Genomic DNA, 22,594 nt, shown 5'->3' on the forward strand with positions numbered 1-22,594 from the left:
AACTTGCAGTAAAAAGGCCAAATGGTTTCTCAAATAGAACATTCTTCCTTTCCTTTTTCAGTCTCAGTGTTAAGACCAGACATGTGCAGGGAGTGCTTCCCCTAGCAGTAACGTTATCAGATGAGAAAGATCTCCAGCAGAATTTGCCTTGCTAAACTCAGTTCGTATCCTGTGCAACATGTTCTAAGGACTGTTGGCCATTAGCACTACCCTCACAGTTGTTTGGGTTCAGGAAGTCTGCCACTGTTATGTCTGTGTTTAATATGAAACTCCATCTTCTTTCTGCAGGTGGTACCAGAAACCAGGCTTCAGGTTTTTTCCTTCTTAAAGAAAAGAAACCCAGTGGCCATGGTGGCAAGAAACCACATTTGCCACGACTTGTAAAGAAAATCAAAACATAACCAAACACATTGCCCTCTGTGCTGACCACGGCCACAGTACAGGGACCTGCTGTGTGAAGCTTCCAGCAGTCAGACGGAGCTGATGACCTCCCTTTTCCAAGCCCAAGTCATTCTGTGATTTTACAGACTTAGGAGGTTACAAACCACCACTGAAGGAAGCGATGACTGCCTGTGCCACAGCGTGGGGCTCTTCCTTCAGCTACAGGGAGGAATTTCCTTTGCTGCTGTGCAGCAGTTTCGTTCTCCACCTGTGCAAACTGCAGTCTGGAGAGGAGCAGGCATCTGCACTGAGGACACACACATTATTTCTTGGCCTGTTCTTCTGAAGAGTGCTTATTTTAACTTGCATCTTTCCTTGTGCATCTGTGTCTTGTATGAATCACATATCAAGAGAAGGGTTTTCATCTCACAAAAGCAGGTACCCTGCTTGACCCAAAATGCCTACTGATTGATTACACAAGCACTATGAAATGCTTACATGCAGAATTGCTAAGCGTCATTTAATTCACACTTCAGACACTGCTCCTCCTGGTGAGGCAAATCCCTCTGTGCCACGGCAGGTAGAATTGAGTGCATTATGAAACATGGATTCAGGTTTCTGGTCACAGAGGGGAGCGGGCAGGCAGTGCTGTACTGCCCCATGTCCAGCTGAGAGCAGAAGTTCAGTACACACCATTAAACGGCTCTCATCAAGCCCTCCGATGATGGAATCTGATTTTCTCATCATCCCATTATTTCTGGAACATTCTGAAGACAAGGGGTTTTATATCTGATTCCTGTTCAACTCAGAAGGTGCCTTATTTACCACAGCATGAGAACCTGGAATGAAATCATTACAGTTCAAATTTTAATAGTCCATGTACACATCCAAAAATGAAGGAATTAAATATAGAAAGAGACATTTCATTCCCCCCCCCCCCCCCTTAATAACCTGCAGAGGGATTCCCAAGAGTAGGTAAGAAGGAATCCCATGTGCAGCCAGTGTGCTTCTAAGCCATCACTGATCTTACTTCAGATCTATGAGAACAGATGAGAAAACATGAGGACCACTGACTTAATGTGCTTTAGTGTGCTAGTTCTTAAGGCTTACTTGTAAGAAGGAAGGTCTCATACTCTCTCACGTATACAGGCACGTATTTTAAATGATTAAATGTATTCTTTAAAATAAGAACAGAATGTTCTCAAAAGGAAACCTAAAATAACTTAAACCCAAAACTCAGAGGAGCTGAACTATCCTGGTAACTCAGAACTAAGGGCTGTGCAGGACAAACTGCAAAGAATTGCTCTATGCTTACTCACACGCTTCAGTTTTCTGGATTGACAGATACATTTAAGCTTAATGAACAGTACAGCAACTTCAAAGCAGGCAAACAGCTCTTAAAAACCATCTGACAAGAAGTGACACTTCATCTGCATCCACAGTGTTTAATTTGCTTGAATAATATAGTTACAGATAAACAGGTTCACTCCATATACAATTACCGATACCTTTTTTTAATACAGTTCATATTCCAGTACATCAACACTATTTTATTTACAAGGTATTTATGTACATTAACATCTTTCTAAAGTCAGTGCATTGTCAATAAGTTTTATACAATAATTTACAAAGTGAATGTAGTTAATAGTTAACTTAATAAATTTACTACTAATTCATGAATTAATTTAATTTAAAAAAATTAATTACAACCAATGTAACAAACACAGAAGATCAAATAACATTAGTAGATTGTGCTACCTGCTTAAATTAAACATCTCAAAGTAAATCAGCTGAAAATCTTTCACTTTTCATGGAGTTTGCAGAGGGAGGAGTAGACAAACGGGTACTGAAAAAGCTTCTAACCTAGAAATTCACAAGTCATGTTTGCTTGTCTTCAGTCTCAACGTTTAGACCACTTTAAAGATAAAAGACCATATAGGATAGGGAGCAACACTTTACAAGAAAGACAATACTTATTTTGGAACCGATCTGCTTCCCTTTAAAAGAGGTGCAACCTCCAGGGAAGACAGGGAGGTATTTGCCCGCCTAAAGACAGCAAGATCAGTTGGTATCATTTCTTAACTGGATAAAACTCAGCTCCTTCTGGAAATGATAAACTTACTGGTAGGTCTGGCATTCCTGTAAAACACATTAAAATGAATCCAAACATTTATTTCAGATCAACCGGATAAGGATCGATGTTAGTGAAGATACAAAACCTAAAGAACTTGATAGATGATATATGACAGAATTAGTAAGCTGCTTAGACTCAGCTGAAGAACAGAAGGCTAAAAGAGCAAAACGTTTATCTTCATTCAGATATGCAAATGATTTAACACTGAAAATGTTTAAAGAAATGCCTACTCAAAAAATAACCATCTCTCTTCCAGTCTCTGCTAAGACTCAAGTCATGCTTTCCTTCATGCAATAAGCCCGTTGACTTGAAAGAGCATGTTGCAAGGGCACGGAAAGCAATCCTGGTTTCACTGCAAGTATACGCATAACCTGTTGCAAAAAACCAACCAAAATTTGAAAAGGCAACCAAATTTTGACAAAAAAGAAGACTCCCATTAAATTATGAAACCAAGAAAGAAAATCCATCCATGAATGCTACGACAGCTACCTGGACAGCCACAGCTTCTTCTCTGTTTGAAATACACAGTGGATAATTCACAGCCATTCACTCCAGAGCCCTTACAACAACAAAAACAAACTATGTTTTTGAATTTAATTATACGAATCTTTAAAAGTGCAAATTTAAAAGCAACACCAGTCATGAAACATAAGCTCAAGCATCTCTTTCCTTCCAAAAGCTGGGAACGTTCTGTGCAATGTGCACATTTTAAGACGCCACACGTGTAATCGTCGCAACTACTCTCTCCAACCTGAAGTTGCTTCTCGAGGCATCTCAAGAGTCTGAGATGGCACTCTCCAGGCAGAAAAGCCATTCCTGAAACATGTTGATCCGCACAGCCAACATGTGGAGAAAAGACAACTATAATAAACCATTCAAGTGTAGGAATTAATCTCTTCTCAAATTATCATTTGGTTGTGCTCCCAACATACAGAAAGAAAGCAACTGACACGCATCAGTGGCGGCAAAACTGGAAACTTCTCTTACTCTTGATGATAATCCTTCATGTCTGTGCACGTTTCATTCTCTTGCTTTCCCTGTTTTGCCAATAAAATGCAATAAAACTGCAGGAAAAAGGAGGTAGCAATATCATGTTGTCCAAAGACAACACTACAATTTTTTTTCCCCCATTATCTTAAACCTAAAGAGAGCCTTGGGGGCTTGTTAGAACAGTTGGTAAACTCTACACTACTTTGTTTAGCTCTTATTTGGACTGTTTAATTTAGCTCTTATTTGGTCCTAGTTGGCTTTTCTCAAACCATTTTACTTAAAGGCCAATGGCAGTCTCAGCCTGATGTCTAACATCAGAAATGTTTAGAGCATGTAGTGAGATAACAGAACAAAACAATACTATCTTTATATTAACTGCTATTTAATTAGGGGTTTCTTCTTGTGCTTTCAGGTCACAGGGTACAACAACTACACTTACGTTATCTGGTTCAACAACATTTTCACCAAATGTAAGTTTCAGGATGTTATCCCTCACATTCTCGGACCAGTCCATGGAAGATCACCTGCTTACTGTAAAACACAGTACTTCTTATAATCGGACTCAAAATCTTCGTCCATGCTGCTCGTGTCTGCCATCTTTTTGCCGTCTATCTTTGGCAGAAATTGTGCATAGTCTACCCCCTGCTGCTCATAGAAAAGAATGTAGGCAGAGTCCGTGTCGATTTCATCGGGATGCAATTCCTGAGAAAGAGAAAGGCACGCTCTCAAATATGCAGGGGGACTATCGCTTTACAGTTACTGGACTTAAAATACACCCGATTGCCCTGGAAACCATATTTTTAACTGTCTATTTACAACAAGAGGAAATCCATTTTCCTTCTCCCTTATTACAGTTATCAGGCTCCATTATTTACTTGAAAAGTGTGACAAATTTTATAGTGACAACTGGAAATGCTTAGAAATATCGGAACTTAATTATTCAGTAATTGAATACAAAACTGCCAGCATCATGAAGAAGTATTCTTGGCCTTCCATTTTTAGTAAGCTTTCCATCAGTGTATAAAATAAGCATCTTTCCTTAACCATAGCAGCAGCTGATGAACAGATGTTAACTCGGAGAAAACAAATCTCATATACAGTTTCAGTTAATTTTCATATTAATCTGATGTGACTTTTGAGATGCTCCTGGTTGCAAAGAGCAGTTCTCACCAAATGTAAATTCCTCTGGCTCTAGGTAACCAAGACAAAAAGACATGATTTACCTTACAGCTACTGTCATTGTAGCAGTACCACTTGTTGTTCGGGTTTTTGGCATACGTGACATAATGACCCCCTCCCATAATTCCTGAATGGCACTGAGGAAGACGAAAAAGAAAAGAAATTCTTTTCTTAACCCCCAGAATTCACAGAATAAACGATTCATGATAGTTAAGTGAGTGACAATAGTTCGTACCAAGCTGTACATCTAGAGCTGACTAACTTTATACACCCAAGCAGAAAAACCACCGTGGAGAGACACATTTTCAGTTGTACTCAGTTTTATGACAAATTAAGTTTTGCTGACAATGGCTCTACTTTGTTCTCCTCCTCAAAACATCCCTACTTTCTGTGATGAAAACGATGGAGTAAATGACTTATTCAAACCAATGCCACATGAAGACAGTTTACCTGCATAAAAGAAGTCAACTTACCGAAATTGCATATAGATTGTAAATTGGGTTAACACATACTTCTTCTCTTTGGTCATCTGTAATATCATCCTCACTGTGGTTATCAATTTGACCGTTGATGCTGCCATTACTATATGCATTCTGCTCACAGATGTATCCGTTGGCTAGAGTCATCTCATTGTCCTGAGCAGTATACAGTTCACTCTGGCTGCCACCTAAAATACGCCCTCTAGTAAGAGTATCACCTTGATCAGAAGTAAATCTCTGTTCCTGGTCAGTACCGTTCTCTTTACTTGCATCCAGATTTTCTTTGCTACTTGAAAGTTTGTTTTTACCCAGCTGTGGCAGCCGCAGACGCCCTTTACCCCTTCCTAAAGTCCTTGGGCTACTATTTGGGCTACTGTTTTTACTTGAAGGACAGCTGGTTCCACTTTTCCTCCCCAAGGATGGAGATGCTAAAACAGAAAACACACGGACTACTAAGATAAGAGATTTTTTTTTGAGTGTTTTTTTCTTTTTTTAATAACCAAACATTGACAAACAGTTTCACTACAACTAATGAGTAGTATATAAAAGTAAGATTATCCTTGCACACACATACACCTATGAACTCAAATTTAACCCTTTTAAGGAGCACATTCATCACCACTTACAAAAGCAGACAGGTCCAATCTCTTGTGACCAGGGCAAAACCCAACAGAAATGCATGTTTCAAAGTATAGTGCTTTGGACAAAGAAACATTAAAATTTTGTTCATAATATAATTCCTCCCCCCCCAGATATCAGTACTGACTGGAATTTTCTCTAATTGTTACTTACCTTTGATATTATTCAAGACAGTAGTATTAAGAGAGGATGGACTTCTGTTCAGTACATCTTCTGCCGGCGTATAAGTGATCGGCACATCTGTTTTCTTGGCCTCCCCCTGGAGAGTCCGTGGTTCTGGAAGGCTGTCGACCTGGAGAGTTAGCTGCTTCCTTTGGAAATGACTTGGATCCCTTTGTACCAAAAAGGCACTTGGGTCAAAGCTTTCTCTGGGAAATTTAACAATTTTCTGAGACTTTATCCAGCGGCCATTTACGAACTGAAATCTTTTCAGGTGAATGATCTAAGAAGAAACACATTAGAGAACATTAAAGGAGGACGATTCCATCACAGTGAGTAATTCCACTGTTTAAAAACAGCGCTTTTACAAACCATAGATTTCATCATGTGCTAATGAAACCCAGGAAGCATTGCTGCATGTGACAGTTTGCATTTTGGGATCCAGGGGTAAACTAAGGAACTACTATTTTTCACAGGGAAATGGTGAAAAAGGTTGACCGGATTCAGTGATTAGCACTATGGGTTTTGAGTAACCCACCAAATCTGAAAAGCAACAAATGCAGGGCTTACACAACTAGACAGAAGATCATGTTCCTGGAATCACTGCCTAAGCATGAATTCCATGTTACAACAGATGACACTGAATGCAAAATACCACCATTTCCTGCAATCTATCAGCTAAAAAGATTCCAAAGGATCTGAGGTTCGTTTTATTTGCCTGCATTACAGAAATGCATGATGCAAAGTCAATGTCCCTCATGAGACTGGGAATAAAGCCAATCTTCTTATTCAGAGCAAGGGGACACAAGGAGCAATTTGTGATCAATGCACTTTGGTTCGGTTGCCGTAGAGGAAAATTACACAAGGTCATACCAAAATAGGGGGAAGTCTCCAAAGATCCAGTTTTTTGGTGGCCAAACAATGGGTCTTGCATTTGGAACAGTAGTACATCTCATCCTCCCCCAGTTCTTCCTCACTGGTGAAGGCTCTAAGACAGCTGTCCAGATTGATGGGCTCTGCTTGAGCTCGTCGGCTTTGTTCAACACTTTCATGTTCTTCTACAATCTAAAGTGAGATAAAACTGTATCTGACTTGGAAACACGCACAAACTGCTCAGAGGAAGGCTCTACTCACAATATCATAAACATAACATCAAATAATTATTTAAGATTAAAGATAAAAACTAGATGCCCTGAGTTTTAGCAGGCATTTTATTTCAATTAAGAAGAGGCAGACATACGAATACCACACTGTCCTTATTCTTGAGTTCTACTTACATGACTATCCATAAAGCAAAAGTTTATAGATTCAACCCACAAGTCTGAACATCTATTCTAGATTATTTCTGCTATAGGCTTACTTTCAGATATGCTTTGTTGACTCAAATTGGAAACGGGTTTACTCACATGCATAACTGGTTCATAGCACTGCTGTGCTTAGAAAATGTATCAAATTAACATACTTTGTAACATACCATGGAGGCTAGATCAAAAGCAACTCACAACAGATAGAAAATACACTGCTGTGGTTTCTTAAGAGCTGCCCTTCCACGTTATGGTCACATAAGAGGTCTGACATCAAGACATTAATTTATCCAGAATATACTGTTCAATGGTTACGGACTTCAGTGTAACAGAAAATGGACAAAAGCAGCATCAAATGAAACAAAAATGGTGAAATGGGGTGGGCTTCAGAGCTATGAACAAACAGCAAAGGGTTTACATGGCAATTTTACCCGTTCTTGCGACGTCTGGTAGCGCAGATGGAGTGCTGTTGGATCCCAGTCTACAGCAATATAAGCATTCCCAACACAAGCTCTATCTTCTGTGCACTCAATTTTACAGCCACGACAAAATCTAAATCAAGAAGTTCAACAGTTATTGGACAGTTTACATAACCACAAGTTTTACATTGCTTCACACTCTAATTCTGCTCCTTACTCTATCATCAAAGTCTCAAGTCTTGCTTTCAGTGTAAAAGAGAGGCATTTCTATAAAATAATGTGTCAGTTTGCTATTTTACTGCAAAACTTTAACAGAGATGAGAAATGGAACCTGTCTACCTGTGTATAATGCTGGCAAAGCTTACCTATGCCACAAAAGAACTACAGGTACTTTACAGCATGACAGCTCATGTAAAGCTGTGAGTATATGGTCAGAATACGTTCCAGCAAGCATCTGGAATTTTCATTAGTATGTTTTTATTTAGGGAAAATTCCAAGCCTGCTTCCAGAGTGGATTTCTTATCATCCAGCTTAGTTCTTACTCTTCAGATGGCACAGGAACTAGTGACATCTGAAAATGGACAAAAGGTAGACGGGTAGATGATTTGCATCTAACGTTTGGGTTTGTATGAAATGCGCACAGATCTTCCATATATGTACACATATGGGCCTGCATATATAGACACATGCACACAGAATATTGTAAGGGGTTAAGAGTTTTGGATAATCTCACATCTGTCTCCTAATTTAAAGTTTCTGTGTCAGCAGAGCTTTCTGCTCTCCAAGTCATAAAAAGCTACTGCCATGTGAGCTTGGGTTAAATTAGATTCCAGATTCTTGTTGTTTAGTATCACCTCTGAAATGTATCACAAATCCATTACCATAAATCACCTTTCTGCTGGAGTGATCCCCTTTCTTAAATCTAAAAAGGACAATTTACCTGTACCAAGGACACCAAGCACAAGAATTTCCATCCTTCTGCACTACCCTGAGGGTGAATGGATACTGGTACCCCATGCTATCATCACTGAAACAGAAGAGAACACAACATGAAACATGAGCACGCATTCAGACTGCCAAGCACCTTCCTTCACTGTGCTTGCTATGTTTACTTTATCAATCCCCCAATTATAATTTGTATTAATGCAGCTTGCCTTTATATTGCCTAAATTGGTCAGATAGATAGAATTAATTATCAGTCACTGGATGAGAAAGCATCAACCGATTTGTGTAAAGCCACCTCTTGAGTGCAGCTACAGGTTATACTACATTTAACTGCAAATGCAGTTAAAGAATTAGAAGTTATTTTTAATGACTGCCATTATTATGAGAAGTCAAAACTAATAAAGATGTAGCTCAATATAGTTCTACACCTTGTAAGCAAGTCCAAGCCACTGTATTATACCATCCAAGGCAAAGACTGAGATGCCAGACTCACCAGTCTTGTGCATGATTACTGGCTTCCTGAGGCGGGAGAGGGCTGGCAAGCCTGGAAACCTGAATCCACACAGCATCATAGAGGTCTCTCTTCCGTGTATGAACTGTACAAGGAACAATGAGTGGCATTCCAAAGAGACTGGGACGATTCTTCTGAGATGAAAGAAAATACAATTCTGTCCGCATCTGCATAGGTGAAATAAAAGAATTACTCAGATGTAAGTATGCATGAACTCACGTTACCGTCATTACGAGGATGCTGACCTTGTTACTTAGTACAGGCTTTGGCAATTAAAATAAAGCACAAATTCTATTAAAAGCACTTTATTTCAACCATTTTTCCCCAATATAATTACCACACACCAACTTGAAAACCTTTTGCTGTTTTACGATACTATGGCAACGTTATCTAGGCATCAGAACACAAACATAAATCTGCATTTCAACCATGTTTGGTATTTTTTATGATGTGTATTTCTTACTTTTCCTACCACATAGTAATACTGTAATGCAGACACGCACCTCATGATGCTAATACCTGTCCCAAAACGACCTCTACACTAGGCATGCTAATGCCTGCCAGAGAAAGAATACCTTTCTGTCTAAAGGGGGCACTTGTACTGAATTTATTCCAAGCAGACAAACTAACCTTCATGCTACATCTCCCATTTATAAGAAAGATTTAATACACTGACTTAATGACACAGGAACAGCCAACTGCTACTGCCCTGCATAAGACTTACACCCCTTCCTTTGGTTAAGATTTTGACAATGACAAGCATGGATTCCTGGAACAGCTTCCACAAAGAACTTTCCCTAGTTTTTAAGCTGTATATTTAGCAGCTTATAATGGCTCAGAAGTCCTACACCAATCACCTGTGAGAGTCTGCAAAATCTGACTCAAGGCAACAGTGATAACAGCGGTTAGCAGCCAGTACTTGTGTGAATAAAGCAAAGAAACCTCACACAAACACAGTGGAAAGGGAAGTTAAAGGCCTCCTGGGCAATATCCACCAGGCTCTAAACATCAGACTTTCAAGTGTGGACACAGTACACACTTGATGTGTGCTACCTGAGGTGTTCAGTCATCCAGCTTTGACATTTAGAGCTCAACTTTACAAGACGCTTTCATGAAGAGCATGCCAACAGAATGACCCAGGAATGTACTATATATCTTCACACTCTTTCCATGTGAGAAATAAAGACTTCCACATAATGGATAAGAAATGCTTTCCTAGCAGCTCCTTTAATTAGAAATTTTTCTCCTCAAAGAGTCTGGAACATTTAATCAGGGAGTCAGCGAACGCCCAAGTATGCATCTCAGCATTAAAGAGCTGGGAAGCATGCCAGTACTCAAGGAAGAAAAATACACCAACATCAGACATTATGATTTAAATTCACAAGAGTTGTGTTTCCATAGAACTGGGTGCTCACTTACAAGGGAAACGTATTCATGCTCCTCTTCTTAAGAAATAGGGATTAATTCATCATATGGGCATTAAGAAAAAACCTCGCTGGCTTTCCTTCAAAGTGTGTTACGCCAGCAATTTGTAACAAATGAATTAGCTACTAACCATTTACTAACCAATAGCTACTAACCATTTTTCTGTGGACTGCAATGATATACCCTGTACATGGACTATCAGAAAGCGGGGGCACATGACCGTTGAGAGTCCAGTTGGCAAGGTTATGCTCTGTTCCACATGGCACTACAGTATTTGGCATTCCGTTTGGAATTAGAGTTGGTTTAGGAATGTCCCCATTCATCATTATGTTGGGTGCTCCATTAGCTGAGGGTCCAGTTGAGACATCTGCAGATAGACAATTACATTCTCAATTATCTACAGTGACCAGAACTGATCGTGTGATTTTTATCCTTTCAATTCTATTCAATGCATTTCATGAAATATCTTCTACTCTCCTAAGACCAACATAGAATAGTTAGGGTTGGAAAGGATCTTAATATCATCCAGTTCCAAGCCACTTGCCACGAGCAGGGACACCTCAAACTAAACCATGTGTCCCAAGGCTTTGTCCAACCTGGACTTGAACACTGCCAGGGATGGAGCATTCAAAACTTCCTTGGGCAACCCATTCCAGTGCCTCACCACCCTAACAGTAAAGAATTTCTTCCTTATATCCAGTCTGAACTTCCCCTGTTTAAGTTTGAACCTGTTACCCCTTGTCATTTGCCTACAACTCTGCAAATCGGAGCATGCAAGAGCAAAGAGTACCCGAGGTGTTTATGACCCACAGACAAAACCACAAAAAATAAAACCAGAACCAAAACTGGACACCATGCTTCCAATTTTTCCCATGTCCAGCCTTGGAGCCAATCCACAATAAATAAAGTATTTTATGTGTTTCTTGTGTCTTTAACTACAGTAAGTACACAGTGATCTTCACACTGCTATCCTGGGCATGATTCTAAGGAGGATATAGGCAATGAGATTGCTCATAGCTTCTTTTTGGATCAGAATCCTTAATTTATTTGTCTTTTCTTTAACCCTGTTTACTTAGTAATAAAAAGTAAGGTTTTCTCCTGAATTTCTCCAGTACCTAAGCACAGTGCATTTGAAATGAACAGGAAAATGAGTATGTTTACTTTTACCTGTCTGCACAGGACTCGATGCTGACGTAGGGGATCCTGGAATTGGTATTTCAAATGCACACAAAAACCCACTCACTGATAACCGGACTTTCTGGTTGTCTTGAGGAAAGTTCTTCAGTAAGAAAGAGTAAGTTAGTCAGACATGTACATACTTCTACCTGTGACTCTGAACATGCTTTGCTCTTTTGAAAACATCTATCAGTTCAGCTCTCCCCTCCCATATGCTTTCTTATGCCTTTCTAGAAGGAAAATAGGAAGCCAACAAGGAGACCCTTTGCACATCTCTGCAACAAGACCTGAGAGAGTTACGAATGGTTCTCTAACCAGACTGAGAGAACCTAGTTTCAAGTAGTTTTAATCCTATTCAATGACAGCAAAATAATCTATACACACAAACACACTACAGAGAACTAAGTCAGTCATTACTTATGCCTCTGACGTGTTGACAGCGTTTAAACTCATCACAGAACTCTAAGTTGAGATTTATTACCACAAGATGATTTTATCCTTTTTTTTCCTAAAAATATCATTAGTAATCAATTCAATTAAGCTTCTCCAAGCTTCTGCATTGCTATTAATTCTGTTTGCAAGTGGTTTATTTTGGTTCAGCTTACTCTGATATAAAATCTATTCAAAGCAAGCCAAATTACAGTTTAAGAACAAAATCAAAGTTCATCTGGAGATATAACTATGCTGACTTTTCATGCATACTTTTAGTTAAATTACTTCACAGTTCCTGTAAGCAAAGCTTAATGTCAAAAAGAATGAAGAATTATGCCACTGTACACAAATAACAAAGAAAAATACCAAAAGTATGGTACAGCAATAACTACTTTCTTTTCTTCTTACCTTTATATTGGAGCTATGCACCTCTGCAAGTAGAATCTGTTCTGGTTTTAGCCCACAGAGTTCACTTAACTGTTTTTTCAAACCTGTATACTTTTCATCCATGTTTAATCTCAGGCCGTATCGAACAGGAGTAGTACCATCTAATTTAATTACTTTAAAGGGCAAAAGAAACACACTGGTCAGCAAACCATGAAAGTTTTAATGAGAATATTACATTACAGCTACTTACTTATTAGAAAGCACTTTTTGCCCCCTCTTGAAAATACGATTTTTTTCTACCAGTCTATTTCCAAGGTCTGCAGACAAGTGTCAGAAAATCTCTTGCTACACAGGCAGTAGTAAATGGTTTCAAATTTGGTGTCACTGTTTCAATCATCTTTCCTTTTGCCTTATTTCCAACAATACATGGGGTTCTTCATAGTATAGCTCATGACCCATTAAGTATTCCTTGTTTATGCAGTCCCCCCCCCCAACCCTTCTTTTTCTCTCTAGGGAGATTTAGGACAACCTCCACAACACAGTGAACACAAGGATATTTCTCTGAATCTCCCATTTTCCATGGTTTTGTATTAAGTCCTATAGTTAAGAATGCAAATGGGTTATCTGTGCTGTTTTAAAAGATTTATTTTAGTTTAACTGTATTACAATGCAAATTATTTTATTCTAGTCCATTAAAATGGTTATACTATTTTCCAAGCGTAAATACTAGCACAAAATATAAATGTTTTATAGGTGTTCCCCATATAAAAATGTTTATTTTAGCAATGACAAGTTTACAGGCAGTTAAACACTACTACTCACCTGTAATTTCTAAGTGCATGTAGCTATCCATTGGCAAGGGCAAGGATAAAAAATTAAAAGGGTCAAACCTAACACTTATATGTCCACAAGTTTTACATTTTACTTGGGACTTCAGCTGCCCATGAAACAAATCGACAACAATGGATCTGTTTCTTCTCAGGTGGTTTTCCCAGGCCTAAAATGAAGCACAAAAACCCAATACAGAGTTAGAAACTGAAGACTGTTCGCTTGAACAACCAGAAGCGGGATATGCTGGAAAACCTCCAAAGTTTCAGTGGCTGTGGAAGTCAAAGTATTTCCACAGAAGTTCTTTGCCAATTTCTAAGAAATACAAGTATTTAGTTTCAACATGAGTAAATAGAAGTTATTTCAATTAACAAGTTACAACTTAAAGTACTTCTGAAAGGATCATCAGGATCTTGAAACGTTCTGATACTTCATGAGTTGTTCAAAATAATCAGGAATTATCATCTTTATGCCTTTATTTTAGTATTTAAAGCTCATTTTCAGCTCAAAGGTGAAACTGACTCCCGAAATCACAGCTCTAACAAGTTACAAAAGGTTCTACAGTCCTGACAGTATTGCACAGACAGCCCCATCAGCAACTTAGCAGCATAGTACTATAAGGGGTGGAGGGAAGCAAACAAATCCCAAGCCCAACATTTTTAACCCATACCTCTGCTGCTACTTCCCAGTCTGGTCGACCATCACTGTCTTTCAGTTCAACATATGGCTTATCATGAACTCTGTTCAAATCCTCATGAAGACCATCCAAAAGAAAAGCCAAAAGCTCCTGTGAGTCTTGCTGTTGAAAGCCATTAAACCTCGGGGCATATTTTGCTATTGTCCACTAGAAAAAAAAGCAGCCAGAAAGTTGTTCAACATCATGTAACAAAAGTTTTTACAATAGATCAGACTATTGTAGGCAAGATGCATGCTGTCTATGAGCACAAATTCAATTACCAAGGGTAAAAGGTAACACCTCATGATCTCAGAACAAAAAAACATTTACAGCCAAATGCATTATCTGCTGTCCCTAACAAGGGCTATAAAAGTCACATCTTATACCACAACCTCTCATTTGTATCACATAACTCCTTTGATCTTACAACCACTGAACCATGATTACATTCCACAGAAAGCTGCTCAGGTCCTGAGCACCAGGACTCATGAACCCTGGCCTCCTCCAGGAGGAGATGCACAAGACTGCACATCTTGCCCCTGCATGGTCCCTTCCTGAACATCTCCCCAGCGGTGCCTACAGGCTGTGACTAGTTTAGAGTAACATACATGATCACTGACTGCCCAGGGTATACAGTCACTGGCTTCACAGCCAACTTCTAACACGTGAAATACATGTCCAAGTCTCCTCTCCCTTCTCTAGAGGAGATAGACTTGAAGTCCCAGAACCATTACAATACAGGTAACATCAATTAAAAGTGTACTACAACCTTTCTGAAGAAATTCTTGCTTTCTGCCTTTAAATAGCACACGTCACAGACTTACCCGCAGCTTTAATGGTGCTATATTCTTCTGAGTTCCACTCCACAGCTCCTGAACCAAATCCCCATAGCATTTGGCCATGTGTCCTTTCATTCCTATTGGATTTGTCCTAGAAATCATAAAGTAATTAATACCACACTAAAATTAAAACAAAGTTCAAGCATGGGGATAAATAAGGAAGTGCAAAGGCTTCTTGCTCAACTGTTTCAAGTCTCCCAGAAACAAATGTTGTATTTTCATGTAAATAATCAGGAACCTGCTGTAGAGCTGACGCTTGGTAACACTGAACTTAAGGTTTATTCACACTGTCTGCTTCTGAAGAGCTGAAACTCATTTTAAAGAAATGATACAACATTGAAAATGCCAACGGTCTCAAACAGAAAATTACCTGTTAAGCTCATAAAGATGTCTTCCTGAGATGAAATACCGTGTTAGAGGTTGTGTGTTACTGACACACTGGATACTGGAGTTCATGAAGCACGTGTTACCCAGGTTGCTTAATCCAGTAGCACCCTTTTCAGTAGGAACTGAGAAAAATAAAACATAATTATAGCAATTGCGCAGATGTGAGAAACTCAGAATGGTCTGTCAGTGAAGTGAAGAATGTGACCTTTTCACAGCAACTAATTCAATTTAACCTGCTCCCAATTATGAGACTACAGCCGCACAGATGCGACAAAGGACCAGCCTGTTCAAAATACCTGCTCTCTCAACTCCACTTAACAGAAATTGAAGTATTCTGTTTGATCTGATCCACCACGGCCATCAGTACAATCTATACAAACTATTTTCAGCTAAATAATTATGGTACTGAAATTTCTGGATTAATTGGTTAAAATCTTACCTTACTCCTTACCTTAAAAATAGATAACAGACACAAAATACAGAATCTGCTACATACCATTTGCTACTGTTGCATCTGAACACCTACAAATTTATCTGCCTGTACATCCAACCCTCCCATATTTCCAGCATCTCAGTTAATACAACAGAAAGAACAAACAAAGCAGCAGAGGCATAAAAGACCTCTTCCAGTGTTAAGAGCACATATATTAAAAAGAACTGTTTCAACACAATATAGCCTCTTGGCTTTTTCTTCTCATCATAATTCAATTACTATGGTGAAACACTTACCTTTATGTCTGTCTATTTTACTGCTGTTTGCTATAAAAGACATCTCTTCTGGCCAGCTCATGTCTTTGTTTCGAACTAGAAAGAGATATGGCATGAGGATTTGTTTAAATGGTTTGCTACTCACTCTAGAGAGCTCACACAGCTCAAGAGGCTGAACTCACATTTTCTAATATTCAACAGTTTGCTTATTTTTAGTTATTATTTTTGCTGTTTTCATTTCAATGTTTCCAATCATTATTGGAAAACATTCTAATACTGCCATCATTCCAACAAAGCCACTCATGTCTTTAGAAAGTAGCCCTGAGATTTCTTTCCTGTCAGATGATAAATTTTTCAGTACTTATTCTAATATTTAATAAGCATCCCCCATTAAACAACTTGGGCAGAAACAATGCGAGACCCAGATTTCTATATGACCTCTGGGATGTAAGGACAACAGTGAAGTGCATTATGTATGTACTCTTCTGTCTCCCATGTTAAAAACTTAGCCAAAAAGATCAAACCAGTTGAAAACTCGGCTGATCTGTGCACCCTGATACCTCTGACAACAGCTTAATGTGTTTGTGACAGACAGCACTGCGTCATAGCACATGGCAAGAGGATGTGACACAAGAGACTGGAACAAGAAATGCTGAGACTGCTGATGATGCCTTTACACCATGACAAGAGCCAGTCAAGCAGTCAAGTCCAAATGTGCTAGGTTCTCTCCAGATGCGCAAATAAAAGCAGCTTGTAATGAACATCCTAGAAACGAACCCAACGTTGACAGACCCATGCAGTTTTCTTCACCTTTTGCTTTGTGAGAATGTGCTCATGCAAATAACATAACCTGAACTCTTGTAAAATTAGTGAAAGAAGAATCAGGTAATGAAAAAGCTTCAGATGCCTCGCACTGCTTTTGTTAAATTGGGTATTTTGGTTACTACAGTGGTTTATTTGAAGTTTTTGTATTTCTTCCTGTACTTCTTTCAGTACATACATATATAGACAGATCTATTTACACATACCCTTGGTCCCAAAACAGTTATATGATTAAAGTATTAGGGCATTATGCCTATGTATTTGTATAGTTTGGGCAATTACAGAAACCGGTACTATACATAATTCATTAACCATACATATATCACTCATATAAAACTATTATTAGTTTTTAGTGTGTAAACCAATTACAGGCCTTTTTTAGTACCTTCTATTACTAAATGCTGCTCATCTTGTATTTTAAGATACTCCAGTCTGTGATCTTCATCATCCAGCAAGGTAAGATAGTTCTGCAGGAGAAAAAATGCTTTATATAGTTACTGCTTCCAGATTTAAAATTCTCTGAGGATATTTTAATCTCAAAGTAATGAAATTAAAATAGTGTTAACAATTTCTTCACAAAAGCAAGAACACCAGTTCCCTAATCATGTCCATTAAATACAGGAGTTCACTGATCTCCACAAGCATCTAGTTCCATGCTTTAATTTTACGTGGTATTTCTCTAGAATGGAGAGAATTACAGGCATGATTCCAAGGAATACATTCTGCTTGTTTACTGTGATTTGGTCACATACACGTTTGAAAAAGATCCTGGATAGCTGCTGGCTTTTGTGCCAAGAAAAACATGCAGCATCATTCGTGTCAATGAAATAATACACTTTTATTTCCATTTAAAACAGTTTCTATGAAGCTTCATACCGTTTAGCCAATTGTTAAATACATGACAGGATAATTAAATGTTTACCAGGCTAAGAGGGAGAAAAGAGGTGTTTTCTGGGTCACTAACACCACTGCTTGGAGTGCACAAAAACCTCCAGAGAACAAGTGGCAAGAGCTTTTCAACCTGGGCAATTAAACTGCAAAGCAAAGCTACGTCTTTATTCTTTTCCCCCTCTGCATGTGTATGTAATAGCTTCTAGAAAAGAGGGAGATATACAGTATCCAACAGATGACTGAAAAGGAAAAGGGACAACAGACCGACATTACCTCACTGTTGTACAACCAGAGGCGCATATCTTCTTCCTTTATTCGTAACCTCTGGGAGAGATATTCGTGTATCTCTTTAATCGTTTGCATTCGACTAAAGCAGCCGGTGTAAGCCAACACTCGCTTTAAAGGAGCATTTGGTGAAGGTACGTTCCCTGGATTCACAAGCATAAGAAAAGGGGAAAAGGTAACACATACACCCATAGGCCAGCTGAGATCAGATCAGTGACAACTTATACACTACCTATACTAAAAGCATTGCTAGGTATGCTGTTCTACTACTTTTGTTTATGGATAAAACGTGTTAGATTGAAAGCTATTTGTTACTAACCCTTTGAGACAACAAACTTACTATAACAAAGCAGAAAAATTTACTTCCCTTCATACCAAAACCCATTAAAAACCTGCTCCCCTAAGGTTCTCATAGGAAATAATAACTTAAAAGAAGTTTTAAAAGACTGGACTATTCTTTCTCTTCAAAGCATTAAATTTCAAGAGAATTTCCTTTTTGAGAGAACACTGTAAATAAAAAATGTCAAAAAAGACAATCTGACTATTCTTGGCAGCAGCATGACTTTGCTTCAGCTCTGCTACGGAGATGAATGCTGAGCTGTGAAGATGAAATCAGCCTGGCACTTCCACAATAGAAGTATTCTTAATAACTAAATTCCTCTCCACATACTCTTTCTGTGACGATGGCTGGGATTTTCACCAGAACTGCTCAACACTCTCATGTTTGCAACACTGATGAATTCCATCAGTGAAGATTACTGCTCTTTTGTGTAATACGAGCTCATCTTTAAATACAAGATTTGCACAAGGGATGAGACCAACTTTACATGCTTTATTTGTTGAGCTTCCTTAGTTTTAACTTAGGAAGTTCCCCACTCCTCACAGAGACAAGTCTGTAACATATTCATCAAAAGCTTTTATTATACAGCCAACCTTCACTGGGCAACTGCATTACTTAAGTAACCAGAGAAGGGAGTGTTCTACTTTCACTGTCAAGAGATTAAGATAAAATAAATAGTACCATATGAAAAGATGCAGTATTCCATGCACTTTGACAAGAGAGTAAAACTCTACTATAGTAAAGGCAGCAAAGCATCAGTTTTGCTTCAGTATACCAAGCAAAGTATTCATTTTTTAAAAAAGAAAACATAAAAAGCATTTTCTGAGATTAGGTATCAGAGGATTAGTTGTAAGATTACAGCAAGAAAGCATATCTGAAACCCCAAAAGATTAATCACTGATTGGACAAATAAATTAGTGCAGAGCAAAATTATTCCAAATCAAGATCAAATCTGGCACATTGAAAGATTCTCTTTATTTGAATTTTGGCATTTTAGGATGTCCACACAAAGCAGTTTCCATTTTATTAGGTCAAGAAGGAAAAATGAATTTGGGTAGCAGGCAGTTTCTGCAGCGGAACTCGATTAAGCAGGCAGCTGCATCCACACATCATGTTTTAGATTCTACCAAAGCAGTGAAGAATTGAGCATCTGCATGAGATTTTTAAACAAAGGCTAACACTAGCAAGGCTAAAGGATTTAATTAGTCAGGAGAGCCTATTTCTGGGCATGGGTTACTGTGGATGCATATGAATACCTGTGTGCACCCAAAAGCACATGCATGTGAGTGTCAGGGATTTCTTCAACCCTATTGTGCAAGGCATGTATGCAACTGTGCAAACAAACTGGTAACTGCCAACAAACCCTGCAACACTTTTCAGCTGAAACGTGAAGCTGCAATCTAAGGATTACCCTTATATTGTACCATCTTTTTGGTGATTATCAGGGCAACTATGGCACATGTATTTCACTTTCTTCTGAACTGTCTTTCAAAACCTCATCCAATAGCAGGCTTCACATTCCATTAACTCAATTGCTTTCTAAAGGTTATTAAGTAGTTTTGGGCACTAAAGCCTGGCTGCCCAAGTAACTCAGAACTCACTGGCTGAACAGGGCTCATCCGGCCACACCTGGAATACCATGTTCTGTTTTGGTCCTGGCTGTATAAAAAAGACATGGACAGGCTGGAGAGGGTCCAGAGAAGGGCCACAATGATGCAAGGACTGGGCAGCCATGTGAGGAAAAGCTGAGTGAACCGGGTTTGTTCAGCCTAGAGAAAAGAAGGCTCAGGGGAAACCTTTTCACCATGTTCCGGTATTTAAAGCATAGCTAGAAAGAAGGAGACTCCCCATTTACACGGAATCACATGGAAAAGATGAGGGGTAATGGGCACAAGTTACTCCAGGGGAGACTCCAACTGGACACAAGAGGAAAATTTTTCACAATGAGAACAATCAGCCCTTGGAACAATCTCTCTGGGAAGTGGTGGATTCTCCAGTGCTGGACACTTTTAAGATTCAGCTGGACAGGGTGCTGGGACATCTAGTCTAGGCCCTGCTTTGCCAAGAAAGGCTGGACCAGAAGATCCTTCAGGTCCCTTCCAACCCGATATGCTATGATTTACTATACACCCGATACACCCACCCACCCCAATGCTCAGCTGCATCTACCCTATGGCTACAAAATTAACTACCACCAGGACTAACCAGACCTGCCCTTCTCAGCTGTTCATTTATGCAGTGCTCATTTCTCACTTTCATCTCACATCTATTTGCAGTAACTAGGCGACTGAACTCGCTTCCCTGAAAATGCTCCCTCATGCCTCTTCCTTTCAAGAGAAGATAGGAGGAAAGCCTTTAAATCTTTACCAAATGCTGATTGTGCCTTTCAGTTGATTAGCTGGTGCACAAGCACAGTGGCAGCAAGCTTCTACAGCTGTGGGTCTCGCTTTCTTAGAAACTGCGCACTTGTATTCTTGCTGCATTCTTAAGTTACCTCTAGGTAAATGCTGAGGAAACATTCTCAGGCTCATCATACCCATATTCACCCAGATGTTTGACTGCTGCGTTCGAGTGGCAGGCTGCTGTCTCAGGAAGAGCAGGTAGCGAGGAAATAGCTCTAGTTCAGGCACATTTGTTTTGCTGTTTTTGATCACCTAGTAGAGATTTTAAAGCACAGTTTAGAGGCTGCTGTTCAAACGGGTAGGAGATGCCAACAGGAACAGGAAACAACAATGAAAGCAGATGGTTAAAAATATCAACTCTGTTTTATTATTATGAAAAATCTTCTGATCTTCTTATGGGGTCTTAGGCAAATACCCACAGCAATAGCAATTTACTCAATTCCAAGCACTTACTGAAACTTATTAGTTGCAGATTTTTCAAAGCAAACACCTTATTTAGTGGAGCACAGATTCCTGTGCCACACCATAGAGAGCACAGCTTTATAATTCCTCAAATACATGGGAATCTACAATGAAGCCCATTAATTCTACTCAGTGCGTATTTCCACATAAAAGTTTCACAACTGTTGAAAAACCACGCATGCTGAAGGCATTTGTTCTGAACTTTAAGGATAGCATTGAATTAAAACCTTCATTTTGTAAGAACAGACTGAAACTTACTTCTGCTCCATTTTTATACATTGACAGAAAAAACTCTTCAGTCACCATTTCTACGATGATTTTGCTGTCTACATCCAAATGCAGACATCCACAAACAGCAGTAATGTTCCCTATTTTTGTTTTAATTCTGCTCTATGTGAAGCAGAAGAAAACAGCTTCACTTGTGAGAAGCACTATAATGCACTGAAGTGCATTAAGCTTCAGTTCCAATAACAACAAGGGTGACATTTTCTGGAAAGAAGCAACATAATAGTCCCTACTGTGGGGTGGGAGACAGGGACTGTGAGTGCCTGTATATGTGGTTGCAAGTAACTAAATGTCAAGCTATTCCTTAATTATGGACTGAAAAGCTACAGTTTATACATACATTACTTATAATCTTTTACAGACAGGATTCTCGAATCCTCTCATCATTCTGAACAGAATTCTCTTTTCCAAATGACCCCATCATAAAAACCACATCAGTTCTTGTATAAAGAGATATGCCCTTTTCTGGATCATGAAAGGTGTTTGTTTCCATGGAGAAGATGTGGGAGGAGGGTAACAGAAGCCAGTGATTTTTCACTGTAAAATAATTGCCAGTATTACAGCTAACAGACCAAATCATCAAAAATCACACAGCTAATTCCCTCCCATTTGTGACACTGAATATTTGTAACATCAACCACTTAATCTCCACTGTTACCATCAAAAAATCCCTTCACTTCCTTTTTTCTTTTAGTGTAGCTCCTGTAAGAGGCTACCTGACACAGAATAAACCAACCACTACATGGAATCAATACCCTCAACAGAAACTGAAGGAAGTTTCCAGTGTTTTCAAGTGAACAGACCAAATTACTTCATCTTTCCTGCCTCTAAGATCAGCCTGGCTTTGATAAATTCAACATTAATAATTCAAGACATGCCAGGTTTAGCTCCAAATGATTATGACCTGTTAATAGTTTTGCAATATTACACATAGAGAAACAGAGAGAAAGCTCAATAAGTTGAGTAAATGGTATGATTCAACATTGGCTATTGCTGTGTAATTACTGCTTCTCCATCAGAAATCTTGTTACTGTTTTAACTGCACTCAAAAAAAAAAAGAAAAAAAGAAACTCACTGGGATAACACAGACTGATTATGAGCCCACTTGG

The 22,594-nt window shown here is 38.9% G+C and overlaps 1 protein-coding gene across 7 annotated transcripts in view; it reads right to left on the bottom strand.

Annotated features, from left to right (window-relative positions):
• Positions 1 to 1,800: 1,800 nt before the first annotated feature.
• The window catches only part of USP32 (ubiquitin specific peptidase 32), a 74,211-nt gene continuing 53,417 nt past the window's right edge, over positions 1,801 to 22,594 (bottom strand). For 6 of the 7 annotated variants that reach the window (XM_062617107.1, XM_062617110.1, XM_062617104.1 and 3 more), the window contains 19 exons: positions 20,831 to 20,990; positions 17,985 to 18,139; positions 17,206 to 17,287; positions 16,020 to 16,094; positions 15,274 to 15,412; positions 14,889 to 14,994; positions 14,059 to 14,232; positions 13,383 to 13,557; positions 12,582 to 12,733; positions 11,733 to 11,844; positions 10,721 to 10,932; positions 9,123 to 9,307; positions 8,625 to 8,711; positions 7,697 to 7,817; positions 6,835 to 7,026; positions 5,956 to 6,244; positions 5,158 to 5,591; positions 4,729 to 4,821; positions 1,801 to 4,207 (listed from right to left, as the gene is read on the bottom strand). In XM_062617107.1, the coding sequence (XP_062473091.1) occupies positions 4,034 to 4,207; positions 4,729 to 4,821; positions 5,158 to 5,591; positions 5,956 to 6,244; positions 6,835 to 7,026; positions 7,697 to 7,817; positions 8,625 to 8,711; positions 9,123 to 9,307; positions 10,721 to 10,932; positions 11,733 to 11,844; positions 12,582 to 12,733; positions 13,383 to 13,557; positions 14,059 to 14,232; positions 14,889 to 14,994; positions 15,274 to 15,412; positions 16,020 to 16,094; positions 17,206 to 17,287; positions 17,985 to 18,139; positions 20,831 to 20,990 (3,117 nt within the window). In that variant the 3' untranslated portion in view covers positions 1,801 to 4,033. The remainder of the gene's footprint in view (positions 4,208 to 4,728; positions 4,822 to 5,157; positions 5,592 to 5,955; positions 6,245 to 6,834; positions 7,027 to 7,696; positions 7,818 to 8,624; positions 8,712 to 9,122; positions 9,308 to 10,720; positions 10,933 to 11,732; positions 11,845 to 12,581; positions 12,734 to 13,382; positions 13,558 to 14,058; positions 14,233 to 14,888; positions 14,995 to 15,273; positions 15,413 to 16,019; positions 16,095 to 17,205; positions 17,288 to 17,984; positions 18,140 to 20,830; positions 20,991 to 22,594) is intronic. The other variant, XM_062617105.1, reaches the window with a different exon arrangement.

The sequence above is a fragment of the Pezoporus occidentalis genome, unplaced genomic scaffold (genome assembly GCF_034315485.1).
Source record: "Pezoporus occidentalis ecotype Australia unplaced genomic scaffold, CSIRO_AGI_Poc_V1 ctg192, whole genome shotgun sequence".
Lineage (NCBI taxonomy): Eukaryota > Metazoa > Chordata > Aves > Psittaciformes > Psittacidae > Pezoporus > Pezoporus occidentalis.